Here is a 21,994-nt window from a genome sequence, read left to right as displayed (position 1 = left end):
CCGGGCTCCTTCCACTGAGCCACGCTGCTTCTCTAGCAAGCGCTGGGGAGGGGGATGCAAGCAAATCGGGTTGGACACAGTCCCTGTCCCACATGGGGCTCACAGTCTTAATCCTCATTTTTCAGATGAGGGAACGGAGGCTCAGAGGAAGTGAAATGACTTATCCAAGGTCACACAGCAGACAAGGGGCAGAGTTGGGATTGGAACCCATGACCGTCTAACTCCCAGACCAGGATCCTATGAACTACAACATGTACATAAGTTCTGTGGGGCTGGGATGGGGGAGAAATGAATAAAGGGAGCGGGAGAAGAGGGAAAAGGGGGTCGTAGTCAAGAGAGGCCTCTTGGAGGTGACGTGCCTTCAATAAGGCCTGGCAGGGGAGAGCAACTGTCCGCTGGACAGGTGACGAAGTAGTTAATAATAATGATGGTGTTTGTCAAGCACTTACTATGCGCCAAGCACTGTTCTAAGTGCTGGGGTAAATCAGAGGAAGCGGCGTGGCTTAGTGGCTAGAGCCCAGGCTTGGGATTCAGAAGGTCATGGGTTCTTATCCTGGCTCCACCGCGTGTCTGACCTTGGGCAAGTCACTTGACTTCTCTGCTCCTCAGTTCCCTCACCTGTCAAATGGGGCTGAAGACTGGGAGCCCCACGTGGGACAACCTGATTATCCTCTATCCCCCCCAGCTCTTAGAACAGTGCTCGGCACATAGTAAACGCTTAACAAATGCCATTATTATTATATTATCTCAGCGCCGCCACGTGTCTGCTGTGTGACCTTGGGCAAGTCACTTGACTTCTCAGGGCCTCAGTGGCCTCACCTGTCAAATGGGGCTGAAGACCTGGAGCCCAGGTGGGGCAACCCTGATTATCCTCTATCCCCCCCTCAGCGCTTAGAACAGTGCTCGGCACATAGTAAGCGCTTAACAGATACCATCATCATCATTATTATTATTATCCTGGCTCCACCACCTGTCCGCTGGGTGACCTTGGGCAAGTCACTTGACTTCTCCGGGGCTCAGTTCCCTCACCTGTCAAATGGGGCTGAAGAGTGGGAGCCCCAGGTGAGGCAACCTGATTATCCTCTCTCTCCCCCAGCTCTTAGGGCGGTGTTTTGCACACAGTCAGAGTTTAACCGATACCAACAGTGTTGCTGCAGCTTTTCGAGGCTTTGGGGGTTTGGGGGCCGGGCCGGGCGGGGCGGGGCGCGCAGGCGCGGTGGGGCCCGGAGCCTCCCCCCTCCCTCCCCCCTCCTCCTCCCCCCCTTCCCCTCCCTCCTCCCCCTCCCTCCTCCTCCTTCTCCCTCCTCCCCCCTCCCTCCCCCAGCCCAGCGCCCGCTCAGCATCAGCACCGCCCGCACCACCCGCTCCCCAGGGAGGAGGAGCAGCGGGAGGAGCAGGAGGAGGAGCAGGAGCAGCAGCAGGAGGAGCAGAGGGGACAGGGAGATTGCGCGTCCTCCCCCTTGCCACCCACCTGTTCCTCCCGCCCCGCACGGACTGGCCAGCCAGCCTCCCTCCCTCCCTCCCTCCCGCAACTTCCCTCCTGCAACTTTCCTCCCGCAGCCTCCCCCCTGCAGCCCTTCTGCCCGCAGCCTCCCTCTTGCAGCCTTCGTCCCGCAGCCTCCCTCCCGTAGCCTCCTCCCGCAGCCTCCCTCCCGTAGCCTCCTTCCGCAGCCTTCCCTCCCGCAGCCTCCTTCCCACAAGTTCCCTCCCGCAGCTTCCCTCCTGCAACCTCTCTCCCGCAGCCTCTCTCTTGCAACTTCCCCCTTGCAGCCTCCCTCCCGCAACCTTCCCTCCCGCAGCCTCCCTCCTGCAACCTCTCTCACCCGCAGCCTCCCTCCTGCAACTTCCCCCTTGCAGCCTCCCTCCTGCAACCTCTCTCTCTCGCAGCCTCCCTCTTGCAACTTCCCCCTTGCAGCCTCCCTCCCGCAGCCGCCGGCGATGGACTGGTTTTGGAGCTTAGTGGTCGCCTCTTCGCTCGCCCTGGAAGCGGCCGGAGACTTCGACGGCAGGTGAGCCTCCCCACCGCACCCGGCCTGGCCTCATTCATTTATTCAGTCGGATCGATTGAGCCCTGACTGTGTGCAGAGCGCTTTTCTAAACTGTGAGCCCCTTGTTGGGTAGCGACGGTGTCCATCTGTTGCCGAATGGTCCTTCCCAAGCGCTTAGTACGGTGCCCTGAACACAGTAAGCGCTCAGCAGATACCACTGAATGAATACCTGTGTTGAAACAGTAGCCTGTCCTGCTGTCATCCAGATTTCCTGTATTTTTTGCCTCTAATTGCCTTTTTCTCCCAATTAGCCTCCAACTGACTGATGAACGAATGTACTAAGCGCTTGGAAAATGCAATACTGCGATAAAGAGAGACGATCTCTGCCCATAACCAGCTCGGAGTCTACATGGGGGGGGGAGACAGACATCAGGATAAATAAATGGAATTATAGATATATAATTTTATACATATGGGTATATAATTCCAGGACTGGAAGCCCCTGGCGGACGGGGAATGCATCTGTTTATTCCTTCGGTCGTATTTATTGAGCGCTTACTGTGCGCAGAGCACTGTACTAAGCGCTTAGGAAAGGGCCCTACAACAGTAAACAGTGACAGTCCCTGCTCACAGTGAGCTCACAGTCTGGGGGGAGAGGGGGAGACAGACATCAGTACAAATAAACAGGTATCATTATAAATAAATAAAATGACAGGTATATCCCTAAGGGCCGTGGGGCGAGGACGGGGGGAAGAGCAAAGGGAGTGAGTCGGGGTGATGAAGAAAGGAGTGGGAGATGAGGAAGAGTGGAGGTTAATCTGGGAAGGCCTGTTGGAGGAGGTGTGCCTTCAGTGAGGCTTTGAAGAAGAATAATGATGGCATTTGTTAAGCGCTTACTATGTGCAAAGCACTGTTCCAAGCGCTGAGGAAGATAAAAGGTGATCAGATTGTCCCACGTGCGGCTCACGGTCTTAATGCCCATTTTACAGATGAGGTAACTGAGGCCCAGAGAAGTTACGTGACTTGCCCAAAGTCGCACAGCTGACAAACGGCAGAGCCGGGATTTGAACCCATGACCTCTGACTCCCCAGCCCGTGCTCTTTCCACTGAGCCACACCGATAATGATGGTATTTGTGCCAGGCACTGTACTAAGCACTGGGGTAGATGCAGGCAAATCGAGTATGAAGGGGGGGGGAAGAGTAAAATGTTTATGTTTAATAATAATAATAATGTTGGTATTTGTTAAGTGCTTACTATGTGCCGAGCACTGTTCTAAGCGCTGGGGTAGACATAGGGGAATCAGGTTGTCCCACATGGGGGCTCACAGTCTTAATCCCCATTTTACAGATGAGGTAACTGAGGCCCAGAGAAGTTAAGTGACTCGCCCACAGTCACACAGCCGACAAGTGGCCGAGCCGGGATTTGAACTCATGACCTCTGACTCCAAAGCCCGTGCTCTTTCCACTGAGTCACGCTGCTTCTCTAAAGTTTATGGTGTTTATGGTAGGAGTGTCCTCTCCCGAGCGTTTAGCCCAGTGCTCTGCACATGGTGAGCGGCCAGTCGGTACGATCGAACGAATGGATGGAGGAGGAGGCGTGGCGGCGTGCGGGGGAAGGGGGAGACCGAGCCCTCGCACCTGGCACCCAGACCGAAAACCGCACTTGCCTTGGCCACTGGCGAGGTTGTCCCCACCTCCAGGCCCCGCACCTGGACAGCGACGCCAAACGCTATCGATCCATCGATCCGGGGTGAGCCGCAAGCACCCAGCTGCAGCTTTCCTACCACGGCATCGTCATCGGTGCTATTTATGGGGCACTCACCGTGCGCGGAGCACTCCGCTGAGCACCTGGGAGGGTACAGTACTCCCTCGGAGAGTCGGTCGACACGTTGTCGGCCCGCAGCGAGCTGACAGTCCAGAGGAGATGGGGCTTCGCACACGGTAAGCGCTCAAGAGAGACGATTGATTGGAATTCAGTCGGTCGTGTGTATTGAGCGCTTACTGTGTGCACAGCACCGTGGCTTAGTGGAAAGAGCACGGCCTTGGGAGTCAGAAGTCGTGGGTTCTAATCCCGGCTCCGCCACTTGTCTGCTGAGTGACCTTAGGCAAGTCACGTAACTTCTCTGTGCCTCAGTTACCTCATCTGTAAAAATGGGGCTTGAAAAATGTGAGCCCCATGGGGGACAATCTGATTATCCTATATCTATCCCAGCGCTTAGAACAGTGCTCAGTATATAGTAAGTCCTTAACAAATACCATAATTATTATTACTATATAACGATAGATACATTCCCTCCCTAGAGCGAGCTCACAGGGGAGAGGGGGAGACAGACATTAATATAAATAAATTAATATAAATCATTGTTTAATATATGATGTATAGATCTGTTCCACATCCTTTCCCCTCCCTCCCCTGGAGAGGGTTGTGGGACAGCCCCAGCATAGGTAGGATTGAAGGCACATCTCCTCCAGGAAGCCTTCCCTGCCTGAGCCCTCTTCTCCCACTCCCGTCTGCGCCGCTCCTACTTGCTCCTTCATTCATCCTCCCTCCCTTCCCCGCAGCACATAGGTATAGATCTGTAATTTATTCATTCATCTATCTATTTATTTCTATTAATGTCTGTCTCCCCCTTTGGACTGTGAGGTCATTGTGGCAGGGAATGTGTCCGATGTTGTACTCTCCCAAGTGCTTAGCACACCGTTTCGCACCCGGTAAGCGCTCAATAAATACAATTAATAATAGGATGAGGCGGTGGAACCTCGCTCCTTCCTTGTTATACGAGAGAGAGGGAGACGGTCCCGGCTCGGCTGTGCGTGCTTTCACAGGTCTGAACAACTTCGCTTTCCAACTCTGCAGTCACCCAGCTGCACCTGAAATGGCAGAATAGTCCCTCGCCCCGTTTGATGTGTGTGTGATACACCCAACCCACGCACGGGATTGATTCGAAGTTGAGAAACGAGAAAGGAGAGCTCTGCGTTTTTCAGGTCCGTCGTTAAACGAGTCGCCAAGCTGACCCTCGCTTTAGCCACCCCAGTGGTATCAAGTGGTCTTTATCAAGGGCCAACTCTGTGCTGAGCGCTGGAGCTTAGATGAAGTCTCTGGCCCTCCGGGGGGTTCACAACCTAAGAATTAAAAAGGGAGAGGAGTCTGGGGATAGATCCTTAAGGAAAGGTGAAACAAAAAGAGAGCAACGTGCGATGAGGACGAGTACCCAAAAGAATCCTTCTCTACCCTGCCCCCATAAGAAAAACAAGAGCAGTGTGACCCCTCTCTGAACTGTAAGCTCGTTATGGAGTGGAAATGTGTCTGCTTATTGTTATATTGTACTCTCCCAAGCGTTTAGTACAGTGTTCTGCGCAAAGTGCTCAATAAATACGATAACAGCGAGTCTGCCTTGAAGCCTCTGTAATTTCTTACCTCCTCCTCCTCCTCCTCCCGTTCCCTTCTTCCATGTCTTCAGTTTTCCTCCCTTCCCATCCCCTCCCTTCCCCACTGGCATCATCCACGCATTCCCAGAAAAATGCCCCACCTGGTTTACCTCTGCTCTTGGAATGAATAAATCCCAGAGACGGATTGACCTTTCATCTCCTCCAGAGGCAAACCAGTTGAGCGGTGGTGTGAAATATTACAGCCACTTGCTCATCATCTGGACCGAATAAATAAAAGTGGGATATATGCGGGGATGAGGCGACGAGGGAGGAGTGACATGCCAATTTTGACCGCCAAACTTGACTAAGCCCTTTATAATTACTCTCCTTGTGCCTGACTGTGTGTTTATGGGTGTGATTTAAATGCAGTTATCTCAAGCAGTTCCATCTAAAAGGTCATCAAATTCACACCTGCATAAAATGCTAAAAATCGTCTTTGTTTTCTTTTAAGATCAGAAACTGGCAGTTAAAATTTGAGCCAAAAAGAGGAAATAGGTCCCAAATCGGTCTCTTGAAATGGTCAAAAAGTGGTGCAATACTTGGAATGTATCATTTCTTTATTTGCTTTGAAGAGAAAGATTTAATGGGGATTGTTTATTGCGTGAGCGTACTTTAAACCACATCTTAATTTTTTTCCAGTATATAACAGATGTTTCTAGTTACATTTTGGGATTTTCCAAGTTCTTAGTGCTTTTGCGGGGGTGTTGGGGGGGGGGGGTCTCTTTTAAGGAGACGTGCTCTAATACTGAAGCTCCCAATCCAAATCTACTTTGTTCTGCCAACCCAAAGGAAAGCTATTAACCTCCTCCCTTTCTTCTACCTCTTTGAAAGATCGAAGAAAACCTTCTTTTACTTTGCACGGATCCATTTCTCAGTGACGTTTTGCATTAGGCAGAGCGGATCAAAATTTTGACGACAGGTAATATCGATAAACGCATTAGGAGTTTCATTCGTTTCAAGCTTTCACAACCTGCAAGTGGTGGCAGTGAGCAGCCGCTTTTCCTCTTTCGAAAACCTTATCTTTGTTATTTTAAGTCTTTAAAGGGATCCTCAAGATGAGGGCATCTGTGTCTCGTGCCGTCGAGTGGTCTCCGACCCATAGCGACTCCACGGACACATCCCTCCCAGAGCGCCCCGCCTCCATCTGCCGTCGTTCTGGTAGTGGATCCACAGGTTTCTTAGTAAGCGGTTTACCATTGCCTTCTTCCACGCGGTAAACTCGAGTCTCCACCTTCGACCCTCTCCCGTGCCGCTGGTGCCCAGCACAGGTGAGTCTTGACTTGTAGCCGGTGGCCTTCCACTCGCTAGCTACGGCCCAAACTAAAAATGGAATGGGTAGGCCTCTGCTCGACTCTCCCTCCCTGAGCCGAGGCTGGTAGAGGACTGGAAACTCTCCCGCTGCGATCCTGAGAAGGGCGAGGGCATTTACCAGTCGGAAATTTCTCTTTTGTAGGTGGCCGAGGCAAATGGTGACCTCCATTGGACTCTGTCGCTATGGGAGTCGAATCGACTGCTGCTGGGGTTGGGCTCGCCAATCGTGGGGACAGTGTCAGCGTGAGTATCCCCACCGCTGAGGCTTCTAGCCACTTAGGAGACGGGGCTTGACACAGATATTAATGGCTTTCACTCCACGGAGAGCAGGGCTCGTTTTGACACATGGAGGCCTGACATTTGAGTTCTCCTTCACAGTCTAGAACCATTACGTCCGTTCACCCGTTCACTCCCGCACCCTGGTGAAGGTGCCAGCCTCGGGCCTTGCAAGGAGCCACCCAGGAGCGGATTTCCCTTTTCATATTTGCACCCCTTATCTCACGCCTTTGCTTTCCCATCAAAGGGGTTTCTTGTTGCTCCAGGCTCTGAGGTAGAAATGGGGTGAGATAATGAGTCTAGACTGTAGGCTGTATTTACATTAAACAAACTCTAAATCCTGGGCTCTTGTAAAAAACCTTTGTCACTGCTGATATGCAAGGAGGCTCATTTTGAAGGCACACTGAATATTAAATATGGCCTGTTCTAAGAGACCACCCAGACTTAAATAATTTGTCTTGGCTACAAAATAAATTTGAAACGAGTAGCGAACTCATCAACGATCACTGTGTAGGTATCCAGTGTTTCTGTCAGTAATTTTTCCTAATCACTGGCGAACGCTCAGAAACGGAAAAGATTACTGACACAGATTACCGACACGGAAAAGATTGCCGAGCTGAGAACGTTTTTCGACTTTCTTTGAATCGCAAAGCTTACAGAGCTACTTGGGTTTCCTTCCACACCCCATTTTCTGAGAAGAGCACGGTAGGGTGGAAGCCAAAGGCATTTGACCCTGGAAGCCGCTGTTCAAAGGACCTTCAAGTCACAGACGGGGGAGGAACTGCAAACTCTGTGTCTGCCGCTGGTAGCCCAGAGTTCAGTAGCCCATCCGTTCACTTCCCCCAGTAGGATCTTAGAAACCACGTAGATTGGTGGGGGAATCGGGGGTAGGGAGCAAAGGTAAGAACCTCTGAATTGTGAAGAAAGTTCAGCACGCGGGGGTAATGAAAGGTTCAAATTCAATTTCTAGCAATTAGAATACTAGATACTAATACTAATACTAGACGTATTGAGCCTCTGCTGTGTGCAGAGAATTGCATTGAGTGCTTGAGACGTGATCCCTGCCTTCAAGGAACTTCAAGCTGGGGAGCTAGACTCTGAAATCAATTATCGATAGATAAGGAAGCACTGTGGGCTAGTGGATAGAACCATGGGCCCGGGAGTCAGAAGGACCTGGGTTCTAATTCCAGTTCTGCCACTTGTCTACTGTGTGGCCTCTTAATTTATCTGTGCCTCAGTTACCTCATCTGTAAAATGGGGATTCATACTGGGAGCCGCATGTGGGGCAGAGACTGTGTCCAACCCGATTAGCTTTGTATCTGTCCTAGTGCTTAGTAGAGTGCCTGGCACGTAGTAAGCGCTTACCAAATACCGTTGAAAAATAGAGGAAAGGACTGAGTATGAGGCGATATACCTAGTTGCTCTAGGGACAGACTATTGATTGTAAGCTCGATGCGGGCAGCAAACGTGTCTACCGACTTTGTTATATTGTTCACTCCCTGGCATTTAGTACAGTGCTGTGCACACAGTAAGCACTCAATAAGTAGCTTTGAATGGAGGGTATCCAAATGCTTAGGGAGTATAGACTTAAGTGCATAGACAATGCAGAAGGGAGGGAGGATAGGGTGGGAAGTTGAGGTTAGTTGGCGAATTTATTCAGTCAGTCATGTTTACTGAGCGCTTACTGTGTGCAGAGCCCTGTACTAAGCGCTTGGGAAAGTACAATATAACAGTAAACAGACACATTCCCTGCCCACAGCGAGCTTACAGTCAGGAGTGGGAGACAAACATTGATATAAATGTTACAGATATGTACATAAATTCTGTGGGACTGGGAGAGAGGATGAATAAAGGGAGCAAGTCAGGGCAACACAGAAGGGAGTGGGAGAGGAGAAAAGGAGGGCATAGTCAGGGAAGGCCTCCTGGAGGTGATGTGCCTTTATCAAGACTTGGAAGTGGGGGAAAGTAATTATCTGTCAGATGTGAGGAGGGAGGGCGTTCCAGATCAGAGACAGGACGTGGGCGAGAGGTCGGTGGCGAGATAGATGAGATTGAGGTATAGCGAGAAGGTTAGCATTAGAGGAGTGAAGTGTGAGGGCTGGGTTGTAGTAGGAGAGTAGTAAGTTGAGGTAAGAGGGGGCAAGGTGATTGACTGCTTTAAAGTCAATGGTGAGGAGTTTTTGTGTGAAGTGGAGATCGATGGGCAACCACTGGAGGGTCTTGAGGAGAGGGGAAACATGGCCTGAATGGTTTTGCAGAAAAATGAGCCGGGCAGCAGAGTGAAGTATAGACTGGATTGGGAGAGACAGGTGGCAGGGAGCTCAGCAAGGAGGCTGATAGAGTAATCAAGGAGGGATAGGATAAGTGATCATATTAATGTGGTAGCAATTTGGATGGAGAGTACAAGGCGGATTTTAGCGATGTTGTGCAAGTTGAACCGACAGGATTTAATGATGGGTTTAATATGTGGGTGGAATGAGAGAGAGGAGTCAAGGATAAGACCAAGGTTATGGGCTTGTGAGACAGGACGGATGGTGATATCGTCTACAGTGATAGGAAAGTCAAGGGGAGGTTGGGGTTTGGGTGGGAAGATAAGAAGTTCTGGTTTAGACATGTTAAGTTTGAGGTGACTGGAGGACATCCAAGTAGAGACCTCTTGAAGAGAGGAGGAAATGTGAGACTGCAGAGAGGAAGGGAGAGACCAGGACTGGAGATGTAGATGTAGAAGGACTGGAGGAGAGACTCTAGGCAGGAAAGCTAGTTGTTCCCCTAGCATGCAGTGTTTCAGAAGAATTGGGCTCTATTTCTCTCCTAATCCCTGATTCTGGTTGAGTAACAGTTCCAGGTACATCAGGGATTGAAAACTGAGAAGCAGGTGTCTCCAGAGTACTATCAATTCTGTCTAGACCAGGGATTGGCAAACTTTTTTTTTTAATTGAGGAGTCAAAACAAAGTCCTGGAGAAGCAGGGGTGCAAAGACCCATGAAGAGTATGTCCTCCATGTGATGGGGACAGCATTAGGAAGGGAAGGGAGAGGGCAGAGAAAAGGAGAGTTAGGATTAGGGAAGGATGGAATCAGCATGAAGTAGCTCCTCAGAGTACCTGTCAGCAATAGGCAACTTGCTGGGTGGCATGGGTGAGCACTGCCCCTCAAGGGTTACCGTCCTGGTCCCCCTCATCTCCAAGGCCAGGAAGGCCTAGGAAACCCTGGGGCAAAGACTCGTGCCCACTGTGGTGAGAGAATCTCCTTCCGGGAATGAAATTTAGGCTCTTTTTCTCAGTTGGAGAGCATAATTGCCCCCGGCAACACACACATACCCCGGGTCCTCCCGTGAACCTCGACCATTTTTGAGACTATCCTTGTCCCTGCCCCTCCTCCCACTCCTGCCTGTGCAGCCCCCCAATTTCCCCCTCCCTCCAAAGAAGCTCCAAAGACAGGTGTTCTGGCCCCTGCCCCAGTTCTTACCTCACCCAAGACCCAGAGGATACCCTCTGGACACTGGCAAGAGGAGCTCCATGAGGAAGGGACAGTGAGATTTGTAGACTGGCATTTCTCTTACTCTGCTGACAAGAGGATTGAGGAGAGGGAGAGTAGGATTTATATTTGGCTATTTTCTTCCTCCTCTTCCTTCTCCCCAGTCATAGCTGCCGACCCCAATGCTGCCACTTAGCTCTCAGGGCCCCGCGACCAGTTCCTGGCCTGGCGGCTGGGCCACTCCCTGCCAGTGCTTTAATCCAGTGAAGACCACTCTCAGGGCTCCTGGTGTTCAGTGGCTGGACCCATGTTCCCTGTCCAACACTCTCATGCCCGACGCTAAGCCCAGTAACGGCTGCTCTTAAAGCGCCCTGTGACCAGTCTCGGGGCCAGCAGCTGGGCCCGCGCTCCTTGCCCAGTGTTTAGCCCAGTCACGTCCACTCTCGGGATGCTTTGCCTCCAGTCCCAGGCCCGGGGCTGCCGTTCGTAGTCCCTGCCCCGCTGGGGAGATGAGCAGCCTCTTTCTTGGGCTGGCGCGACTAGCCGCCTCGGCTCTGCTGCTGTTGATGAGCAGTCGGGGGAGGAAGAAGCGGGGAGGGGCGAGGGGTGAGTGGGAGAGGCCCAAGAAGATCGAGCTCATCCTGCCACCCGACGGGGCATCGAGTCCCACATTTTGGCTCGCTGTTGGCCCCTTATTGACTCCCAGGGTCGGGGCTCCTACCTGCTTCCTGCCTGGCTTTCTCTGTGATGGCACAGCTAATGGTTTCACATCCATGGTCCTGTGCTCGAGGGCCACGTTTGATTATGAGAAGAGCCACAGGTTCCTGGCCTAGAACAAGTAGAGGCCACTCGAGGTCCCCTCTTTGAGGAGAGGTGGCTGAAGGGCAAGTTTTTCGGTGACACTGACGTGCCCCGGTATTTGGCAATGTGCTGGGCTCTAGAGGGACATTGGGGAGTGAAACTGGAGAGGAGATCCAGGGATGAGCAGATTCTTAGAGGTGGAGGGTGCCGAGGGGACAGGGCATTCTCTCTGTCACTTCCCTGGCTCTCTGGTGTAACTGCCATCAGGAAAAAGATTGCTTTTTGACTGTTTTCTGAAGCGGCGTGATCTAGGGGTAAGAACACAGTTCTGGGAGCCAGAGTACCTAGCTCTTCTAGCACAAATGTATTTATTGTGCAAATGTATTTATTCACTGTTCCTCAATCTCGTCTATTTTGCCACCGACCCCTCGCCCACATCCTGCCGCTGGCCTGGAATTCCCTCCCCCTTTATATCTGACAGGCATCACCTTCAACACCTTATTACAATCCCATCTCCTGTCATAGGCCTTCCCTGATTAATCCCTTATTTCCTCTATTCCCTCTCCATTCTGCATCACCCTTGTATTTGCACCCACTCTACCATCAACCCCATCGAATTTATGTCCAGATCTGTAACTTATTTTTATGCCTGTCTCCTCCTCTAGACCATAAGCTCTCTGTGGGCAGGGAACATGTCTACCAACTCTTTTATATTTTACTCTCCCAAACGCATAGTAGTGTGCCCTGCACACAGTAAGTGCTCAATAAATATGATTGATGATGATGACCAGCATTCTAATCCTGGTTTCATCACTTGCCTGCTATGTGACCAGAGGCAAATCATTGAAATAATTCATACCTCAGTTTTCTCATTTGTAAAATGGGGATTAGTTAACAGTTCTACCACCACCTTAGACTCTGAACCGCCGTGGGTTGGTCAATCAATCACTTATTTAGTGCCATCTGTGTGTAGAGCACTCTCCTAAGCGCTTGGGAGAATACAATACAACAGTAGAACAGACACATTCCCTGCCCACATTGAGCTTACAGTCTACAGGGGGAATGTCTGGCCCACTTGTCTTGTAGCTATTCCAGTGTTTAGCACAGTGCCTGGCCATAGTAAGTGCTAAACAAATACCTCAGTTATCCTTTTTATACTCCGCCATCATTGGGAAATTTCCCAAATGAATGGCACCAGTGACTGCAGGGAGCCCACAGGCTGCAGTGGGGTAAACCTACTCGCCCAATCACTGGTTTGCCTGTCCATGTGCTCTCTCTTGTTTGCAGTACTTTAGGTTTCCTGAGTTGCTCTGGTATTTGAATCCTCACAATTCTCCTAAATCTTCAGGCCCTGGGTCATTTTAAAATTTTTTCAGTCGAGCAGTTGCAGGCTGCCTCAATCCCCAGCTGCAGAGTTAGTGTACTAAACCCGTGACTACGACCTGGGCAGGGCACTACCCCCAGGGACCCACAGTGTGTCTTGCAGCTCTTTCCCATGGGAGTTTACTTGTCTCAACTCTTAAACAGTATTTTTAAGTGCTTACTATGCGCCAGGTTTGTACTAAGCACTGGGGTAGATACAAGCTAATCGGGTTGGACGCAGTTTGTGTCTTGTATGGGGCTCGCAGTCTTAATCCCCATTTTACAGATGAGGTAACTGAGACAAAGAGAAGTGAAGTGACTTGCCCAAGGCCATGCAGCAAATGGTGGAGCTGGGATTAGAACCCAGGCCCGCGCTCTGTCCACTAGACCACTCTGCTTCTCATGCCCTTCTATATGTAGTCTATAGCAGTCCCAGATCACTCATTAACATTCACCAGTTGTCTGGCCTGGGATGTGGCTGTCAAGGGAATTTGAATATTAGTAATAGTGTTTAATAAACACTAACTGTGCTGAAAACTGGAGTGAGCTCTGGGAGAGAATGCACAGTGGAAATTAGACACGGTCCCTGTCCCTCAGGGGCTCACAACCTAAGAGTTTGAAGGGAGAAGAGATTGGTGACAGATGCATCAAGGGCGACAGAACAGTAAAACGTAAAACAAATACACAAAATAGGCTCAAATTCTCCGTGGGGATGGAGGGGTCCGAGAGTGAGTGGCAACAGTTTTCATCTCCAGCTCAGCGGGTACGGAGCCTGCTCAGAGCAGCATGGCATAGTGGATAGAGCACAGACCTGGGAGTCAGAAGGTCATGGGTTCTAATCCTGGATTCCACCACTTGTCTGCTGTGTGGCCTTGGGTAAGTCACTTCACTCCTCTATGCCTCCATTATCAACTGTAAAATGGGGATTAAAACTGCGAGCCTTGTGTGTCCCTACTTCTATCCACCCTGAGGCTTAGTACACTGCCTAGCACATAGTAAGCGCTTAACAAATACCACAATTATTAGGTTACCGCGGTGCATTTCTTATCTACAATGGAGAGCTTGGCAGTGATGAACAACACGTAGCAAGCCATCCACCTCTTTAAGCAACCAGGGGTGGTGGGAGCTTAAAAAACTATCATCAGTAAGATCGTTTCTGAGTATGAAGTGTATTTTATAAATACACGCTCGTCGCTATATATCGGCTTCACCAGCCTGTTAGAATCTTGTGTCCACAGATTTTTGAGGCTCTTGCCTTGCCTTGGGCCAGGCTGGCAGTGGGATGGAAAACTGCCTGAACCTGGTGGGTGCTAACACTCTACTTGGAATCAGGGAACTGAATCCGATGAACTGAAGTTTACTTGCAGCTGAATGAAATTTGTATGGAGATTGACAAAATCCTCTTTCTCTAAAGGGGGGAACAAACATCTCTGAAAACTGAGACCAGGGACTCCAGGTCTACAAATATATGCATTTCAGAAAACAAAAACCTTGCCATGTCTGGTTAACTGAGGCCAGAGCACTTCTTGGGGACCCGAATTGTCTAGATAATTCGCCTGCAAAGACACAGCCAGGAACAGAGGAAATAAATGATCATATCTATATCTAAAATACTCTAGAGAAAGTATAGAATCCAACCGTTAGGCTTTTTTGAAAAAAGTTCTGCAATCTCCTCCTTGCAAAGCTTCACCTTTTTGAGCTATCCCATTATTCATCATTTTAAATTATTTGTGTTGAGACCTAATGTGATGAAGAAACTGTCCAGTCCCTTGCACACACACATATACAAATCCACCCTTGTCTCTCAGGCTGTAATGGTTATTTTACAGTTTTTAGGTTTAATAATTCATGGCAGTATAGGCAGAACCTGCTTAGGTAGAAAACAAAATTTATCACTTAATAACAAACCCAGGGAAAAAGAGCTGAATTTTTCCAGGCCACTTTTCTTTCAGCTCGGAAGTGGCTGAGATTCCCTGTGTTGCTTCCAGTGAGTGAAACCATTTCAATCAATCAGCGGTATTTATTGAACATTTATTATGTGCAGAGCACTGAGCTAAGTACATTAGAGTCACAGACATGATCATTTATAGGGAAAAAGGGCCAAATAGTCCTTGACAGGACTGCAACTGGTTCTGGTTTTAAAAATAATTCTTTTTCTTTTGGGGTTTCAGTAAGGATCTCAGGTTGGAGTCAAAGGGCCTCAGTTCTGACTTTGCCAGATGCCTCCTGTGTGACCTTGGACAAATCACTTACCTTCTCTGTGCCTCAGTTACCTCATCTGTTAAATGGGAATAAAATACCTGCCCCCCCCCCCCCCCCACTTCCTACTTAGATTATGAGCCCTGTATAGGACGGGGACTGTCTGACTTGATTATCTTGTATATTCCCCAGTGCTTAGAACTTTGCATGGATTTCGTACTTAACAAATGCCACAATTAAACAAATACCACAGTTGTGAGGACACTGTGCACAGTTGTTCTCTCCCAACCACTTACAGCAGTGCTCTATACACAGAAAGCACTCAATAAATACCATTGATTAATATGTGGAAAAACACATTGATACTATCTCTTCTCACAGTGTTGCTAATCAATGTCACATTTATTGATTGCTTCCTGTACGCAGAACACTGTACTGAGCTCTGGGGTAAATACAAGTTAATCATTTAAGCTAATTGAAAATCCCTAAAGTATCCTAAAGCACTGGCCTCCAGAAGCTGAAATTTCCTATTAGAATTTTGAGAAATGGATTAAAAAGCAAAATAGACTTTTCACCAAGCTCTAAAAAGTAACCAACTTTTACTGGGATTTGAATCCCTGCTGGCCAACAGAAGCTTTGGGCAAATATCCCTGGAGATTATATTATTTATTGAACTGCCAAAATATATTGATTAGAAATCTATCTTTTTAGGGCAGCTTTATAAATGGGACCTGGAAATTGAATGACTTCTCCAAAATTTTCGGAAAAGGAGAGCAGACTATAGTTAATATATCTATTATGATCATTTGAGAACAGGTTTGTGCTTGCTGTTTCTGCTATATATCTTATTTAAGAGTGTGGTACTTCTATGTTGTACTGCTATAAAAAAACAATTCAGAGCGAAAGATGTTCTCTGTTCCGAGAAAGCAATCCAGTTCTTGGATTTGGGCTGCAAATGAGCAATTTGTGGTTTCCAAAGGAAATTATGTGGAATGGAGTGGTAAAGCATTTTCTACTTAAAATGAGGCATTTTGTTTGCATTTCACTTGGAGACTTTCGCTAGACTTCTCATCCAAAACATGAGATGGAACTATTCTTTTTGAGGTTTTACCTCACACAGCCTAATACAGAATCCACAGGAGCATGATGTAAATGAAGCACTGAGGTTGGGTCAGCTTTGACTCCAAAAATAGAGTGAAACAATGCTACTCTTCACCCGTTGCTTCCTCAAACGTGCCAGACTTTTCACGATGGTGGATAGGTTGAGAGGAGTCCAACTGAGGTATCCCTCTTTCGATTTCTCCATTTGAATTTTGCAGAATTTTTGAGAAACGGATAATGCTGCTTTTAATTTCCCATAGAAATGTCACTTTTGCTAAAAGTAAGTGCAGTCTTCCACCTGATTTTTTTTATAGCAACATCATAAACCCTCCCCCCAAATTTTTCTACATCGTCTATGAGCTTGGATCAGTGACCTTTGGCCATTTGATATTCTATCCACCCTCAATCACACAGAATTTCTATACTGATCTATAAATTACATATAAATTATTTACTTATATTAACGTCACTCTCCCCCTTTTGACTGTAAGCTCATTGTGGGCAGGGAATGTGTCTGTCAACTCTGCTGTCCATTCCCAAGTTCTTAAAACCGTGTTCTGCACACAGTAAGTGCTCAATAAATACTATTGACGATGATGATGTTGACTACTATTGTTCTAATGAAGACAGGAAAGACTGCACCATTGTATATCAAGGAGCTGCTGGAGGATGTGTATTTTTTCCCAAGCATTGTGTACAGCACATTGTTCCAACTGGATGCTCATTAAATATTAACATTACTCCTCTCAAGGCAGGAGGTCCCGCTGAATGTAAGGAAATTCTCAGTCATGGCCAGCTTCTTACTTAGGACTGCCCTCAACCACCGTCCACAAAGATGTGCTGCTTGAGAAATGCAGTAATGCTGACACCAGAGAGGCATTCCTGGCCTCAGGGAGAAGGGGGAGAATGGGCGACTTTTGAAATCTTTTAAAAAATGCAGGTGTGCTGATTTTTTTTTTTGTCCTGGAATGTCCAGTGGAATGAGCAATATTTTCCTTTCATTCACTGCTATTTATGCCCTTATTTTCCATTACACTTACTTTTGATAGATGAACCAAAACTTATAGAACCATATTATTGAGAAGGAACCCCGGCAGACTGACCAACTTGGCCTGGAGATGTAAGAAATGGGGTGGATTTTCATGAACAGAAACGTCTGGAGGACTCTGAGCCTAAATGGCGTCAATAGCTTCTGTAGCTACAAGCCAAAGAATAATCTGTACACGGGCGCACATAACGATAGGGACATTTAAGAGGTCTCTGAACAAAGGGATCATAGCCAATAAAGTTACCTTTTGCTTGCATCCATTGCTGCAACAATAATAATCACGGTTATTTGGTAGGCTCTTTCGATGTGCCTACACTGTGCCAAGTACTGGGTAGATACGCTGTTCAGATCAGACACAGCCTCTATGCCGTGAGCCTCTATGGGTCTCACAGCCTAAGAAGGAGGGAGAATATGGGAGGGAGACTACAACTTTCACTTTTTCTCCTTCTCCTCCCTTCTTGACTCACTACAGTCCACCCTCTTCAGTCCACTGAAATGCACTCTCCAAGGTGAACAATTACCTTCTCCTTGCCAAATCAAATGGGCTCTACTCTAGTTTAATCAATCGATATTTATTGAATGCTTACTATGTGCAGAACACAGTACTAAGTGCTTGGGAGAGTCCAGTACAACCGATCTAGCAGACACGCTCCCTGCCCACAACGAGTTTACAGTCTCTGATCCCCCAGACTGTTCATCCACCTTTGCCATTGTGCTCCCCTCCTTCTAGAAGGTCTTTCCATCCTACGTTTACGGACCGCATTCTTTTCTGATTCTCCGCCTTTACCTCTCTGGCCACTTCTCAGCCTTATTTTTTGACTCCTCACGTCCCACATTTCTCCTTCCTGTCTCTAAAATCCGCAAACTTGGGGTGATCCTTGATCTCTTGAACGAAGAAGCAGTATTGGTTAGAGCCTGAGAGTCAGAAGGACCTGGGCTCCTCCATTTGTCTGCTGTGTGACTTTGAGCAAGACGGAGAAGCAGTGGCTCAGTGAAAAGAGCACGGGCTTTGGAGTCAGGGCTCATGAGTTCGAATCCCAGCTCTGCCACTTGTCAGCTGTGTGACTGTGGGCAAGTCACTTCACTTCTCTGGGCCTCAGTTCCCTCGTCTGTAAAAGGGATGAAGACTGTGAGCCCCACGTGGGACAACCTGATTCCCCTGTGTCTCCCCCAGCGCTTAGAACAGTGCTCGGCACATAGTAAGCGCTTAACAAATACCAACATTATTATTATTACTTCACTTGTCTGTGCCTAAATTACCTCATATGAATAATGGAGACTAAGAATGGGAGCCCAATTTGGAACCTGGATTGTGTCCAACCTGATTACTTTGTATCTACCCCAGAGCTTAGAACAGTGCCTGGCACCTAATAAATGCTTAACCAACACCATTAAAAAAAAAAAGCTTGTAGTCTTTCATCTACCACATTCAATCTGTCTCTGCTGTTTTCCTCCACGTCATTGTCCATATCTACCTTTTCCTTTCATCCACACGACAGCCACCTAGTCCAGACACTTATCATATCCCTGTTAGATGAATGCAGCAACTGCCTCGCCCCTTTCTTCTTGTCCAGACTTCACTCTGCTGCTAGGATTATTTTTCTAAAATGTCATTCTGTTTATGTCTCTCCACTCCCCAAACATCTCTGACAGTGACCCATTCCTCTCTGCCTTAAGCAGGAACACCTGACCATTGTCTTGAAGACATTCCATCAGCTTTTCCACTTCCATCAGTTGTCTCCCACGTTACCTCAGTTTGCCCTCTTTTCTTTCCTTTCAAGCCGACCTTTTTGCTGTGCCTCATTCTCAACTCTCCCAGCTCTGATTTCTTGCCTGCACCCGCCCTCCTACCTGGAACTCCCTCCCTATCAGATCCATCAGGCTACAGCTTTCCCCAGCCTCTTGAAAACACACTTCTCCAGGAGGCCTTCCCTGATTGAAACTCCATCCATCCTCTCAGATTTTATTCAGCCACCTTCAGTCTTGGCTTAGGTTAATATGCGCATTTCTATTTATCCTGCCATATATTTGCTCTCAGTGGCCATAGTGTTTGTGAATAATTTGCATTTGTCAGGGTCTGTGTGTCTTAATTTTACAGGGCATGGGATAGTAGGTGCTCATCAATTACTATCTGACTGTGTATTTTAAAACTTATCCATATATAATCTCCTTAGTGTATGTTTCTGAATGGCCTGCCACAAGTGGGAAGTGCTTTCAGTCAGTTATTTTATAGTAATAATAATGTTGGTATTTGTTAAGCACTTATTATGTGCCGAGCACTGTTCTAAGCGCTGAGGTAGATACAGGGTAATCAGGTTGTCCCACGTGAGGCTCACAGTTAATCCCCATTTTACAGATGAGGTAACTGAGGCACAGAGAAGTGAAGTGACTTGCCCACAGTCAGCTGACAAGTGGCAGAGCTGGCATTCTAACTCATGACCTCTGACTCCCAAGCCCATGTTCTTTCCACTGAGCCACGCTGCTTCTCTATCTTCACAACTTCCCTTTGAGTTAGGAATTAGGATGCCCACGGTTGGGTGAACCGAAGCTTAGAGAGAGAACTGACTTTGCAGACCATATGACTAAGCTGGAACTACCAAACTCATGCCTAGAATCCTAGACCGAGACTGTTTCAGTAGACGGTGCTACTCATCACTGTCCATATTGGGAATCATCGGGGCATCCCCGGGTCTTGAAAACATCCTCAAGCAGGGCCATTTGAACTAGTTGGGAGGGAATAGATGACGGGAAGTTAAGAGGAAACAAGGGAACTAAATGCCAGAGAAATCTGGCTGTATTCCCAAACATCCATCAGTGTTCATATAGAATGTCATCTGCAACTGGGCTTCCAGGCCAGGAGAATCTCAGAGAAATTTCCAGGAGTGTGGTCAAGGCCTCTGTGCTGACAATTAATTAGTTCATAGAAAAAACAAACTCCTTTTTACATGCTTACAGAAAGTTATTAGGGTTCAGGTGACTTATTACAGGCATAAAAACTCTGCTATTTTTGCCTCTCCTTATGAAGTGGCAAAATAGAGCTGAAAATTTGACCTTTTGCCATTTGTATTTTATTTGACTTTTGTATCTGCCATGGTGAGTATGAGCACAAATCGTTTTTTCTGGCTCTGCGGTGTCTCAGGCTCAAGCAGATCGGTGTTCCCTACTTTCCTAACAATGTTCAGGCCAAAACATCAGGTGAAAACATGTACTCTGGCATGTACTCTGGTATTTTGATGCAATTTACCTTTTCTATCACCATATTTAGTTAGCGGACTGAAATAGATCCACACGAATACAGCCGGTTCTCCTGTAACACAGGGATTGGGTTCTTGCCAAATTCCACATTAAGCAATATTCATGTTGTCACACTCCGTGTTCAACTCTGTGTGAATGCAGCACTCAGACATTTTTTTTCTGGATTGCATTCTGTCATATTCAAACTAAAATACATCGCCAAACACATATTTTGGCAGAACATTGTGGGTTATTTGATTATAATCCAAAAAGGCAGCACAGCTTCAAGAAACACCAAAGAAGCACTAATGCTTTCTAATTCATGTGTTCTTGAGTTTACTTTTTTTTTTTAGTTATTTACCTGAAAAGCTTTTGCCCATGAGGAATAATGCACATATTTGACTTGCAGTGAATTCTAATTAAGTGAATAAAATTATTAGAAGTAGATCATTTTTTGAAAGGATGCATTAAAGCCAATACAACTAGTAATAAAAATATCAAAATATGTGATTACCATCCCCCAGGTGTTCAAAAGGCCATTAGTATGAGGCCCACTCTCACCAAAACCCAATAGATAATGTCCAGTGTGGGATGGGGACTATGTCCAACCCAATTTGCTTATATCCCCTGAGCACTTAGTGCTCTACACACAATAAGCGCTCAATAAGTACAAGTAGCGTGGCTTAGTGGAAAGAGCACAGACCTGGGAGTCAGAGGTCATGGGTTCTAATCCCGGATCTGCCGCTTGTCCGCTGTGTGACTTTGGGCAGGTCACTTCACTTCTCTGTGCTTCAGTTACCTCATCTGTAAAATGGGTATTAAAACTGAGAGCCCCACGTGAGACAGCCTGATTATCTTGTATCTCCCCCAGTGCTTAGAACAGTGCTTGGCACATAGTAAGCATTTAAAAAATACCATTATTATTAATTGAATGAATGAATGAGCAAATACCATAAATAAAGATAATCTATCCATAGTATTTATTGAATTGTCCAGGGTACTATACTGATTATTTAGGACAGTACAGTAATAGTAATAATTGTGGTATTGTTAAGCACTTACTATGTGCCAGGCTCTGTACTAAGAGCTGAGGGGATACAAGCAAATTGGGTTGGACACAGTCCCTATGCCACCTGGGGCTCACAGTCTTAATCCCCATTTTACAGATGAGGAAACTGAGGCACAGAGAAATTAAGTGGTCACACGGAATACAAGTAGCAGAGCCGGAATTAGAACCCACATCCTCTGACTCCCAAGCCCGTGCTCTTTCCCCTAAGCCACACGTGACTAGCTGTGGGGGGACATCAAAATAAATTACTGGTACGGAGAATCAACTGAATGTAAAGATATATTGGTAAATGCTTTGGGAGGGCAGGATGGGGTAAGTTCCTAAGTGTCTAGAGGTGTCAATGGAGACCAAGTGCTCTACTCACCCCAGTTGTTTAACCTCCAGACATTTAAACGTCCAGACATTTAACTCCCTCTTCAAATCCCCTGACCTCCCCCATCCCTTGCCCCCAGTGACCTGGGCCACCTACTTTATTAAGAAAGTTGACACTATCAGATGTGATCTCCCTAAAATCCCCCTGCCCCTCCCCAGTTCCTCTCCCTTCCTGTCCCTTCTTCAACTCTCCCATCTTTCCCAGCAGTATCTCCAGAGGAGATTGCCTGCTTTTTCTCAAAATTCACCCCCTCCACCTGTGCATCTGACCCCATTCCTTCATACCTTACCAAAACACTTGCCCCCTCCTTTCTTCCCTCCCTAACTGC

The 21,994-nt window shown here is 47.6% G+C and overlaps 1 protein-coding gene across 4 annotated transcripts in view; it reads left to right on the top strand.

Annotated features, from left to right (window-relative positions):
- The first annotated feature begins 1,366 nt into the window (after positions 1–1,366).
- The window catches only part of NPNT (nephronectin), a 90,740-nt gene continuing 70,112 nt past the window's right edge, over positions 1,367–21,994 (top strand). The window contains exons 1-2 of one of the 4 annotated variants that reach the window (XM_029076979.2): positions 1,367–2,009; positions 6,871–6,971. In XM_029076979.2, coding sequence (XP_028932812.1) covers positions 1,939–2,009; positions 6,871–6,971 — 172 coding nt within the window. In that variant the 5' untranslated portion in view covers positions 1,367–1,938. The remainder of the gene's footprint in view (positions 2,010–6,870; positions 6,972–21,994) is intronic. The other 3 variants (XM_029076980.2, XM_029076981.2, XM_029076982.2) reach the window with 3 other exon arrangements.

This window comes from Ornithorhynchus anatinus, chromosome 12 (assembly GCF_004115215.2).
Source record: "Ornithorhynchus anatinus isolate Pmale09 chromosome 12, mOrnAna1.pri.v4, whole genome shotgun sequence".
In the NCBI taxonomy this organism is placed as follows: domain Eukaryota; kingdom Metazoa; phylum Chordata; class Mammalia; order Monotremata; family Ornithorhynchidae; genus Ornithorhynchus; species Ornithorhynchus anatinus.
The sequence above is the reverse complement of the archived record's forward strand: the minus strand, read 5'-3'. Positions and strand labels throughout refer to the sequence as shown.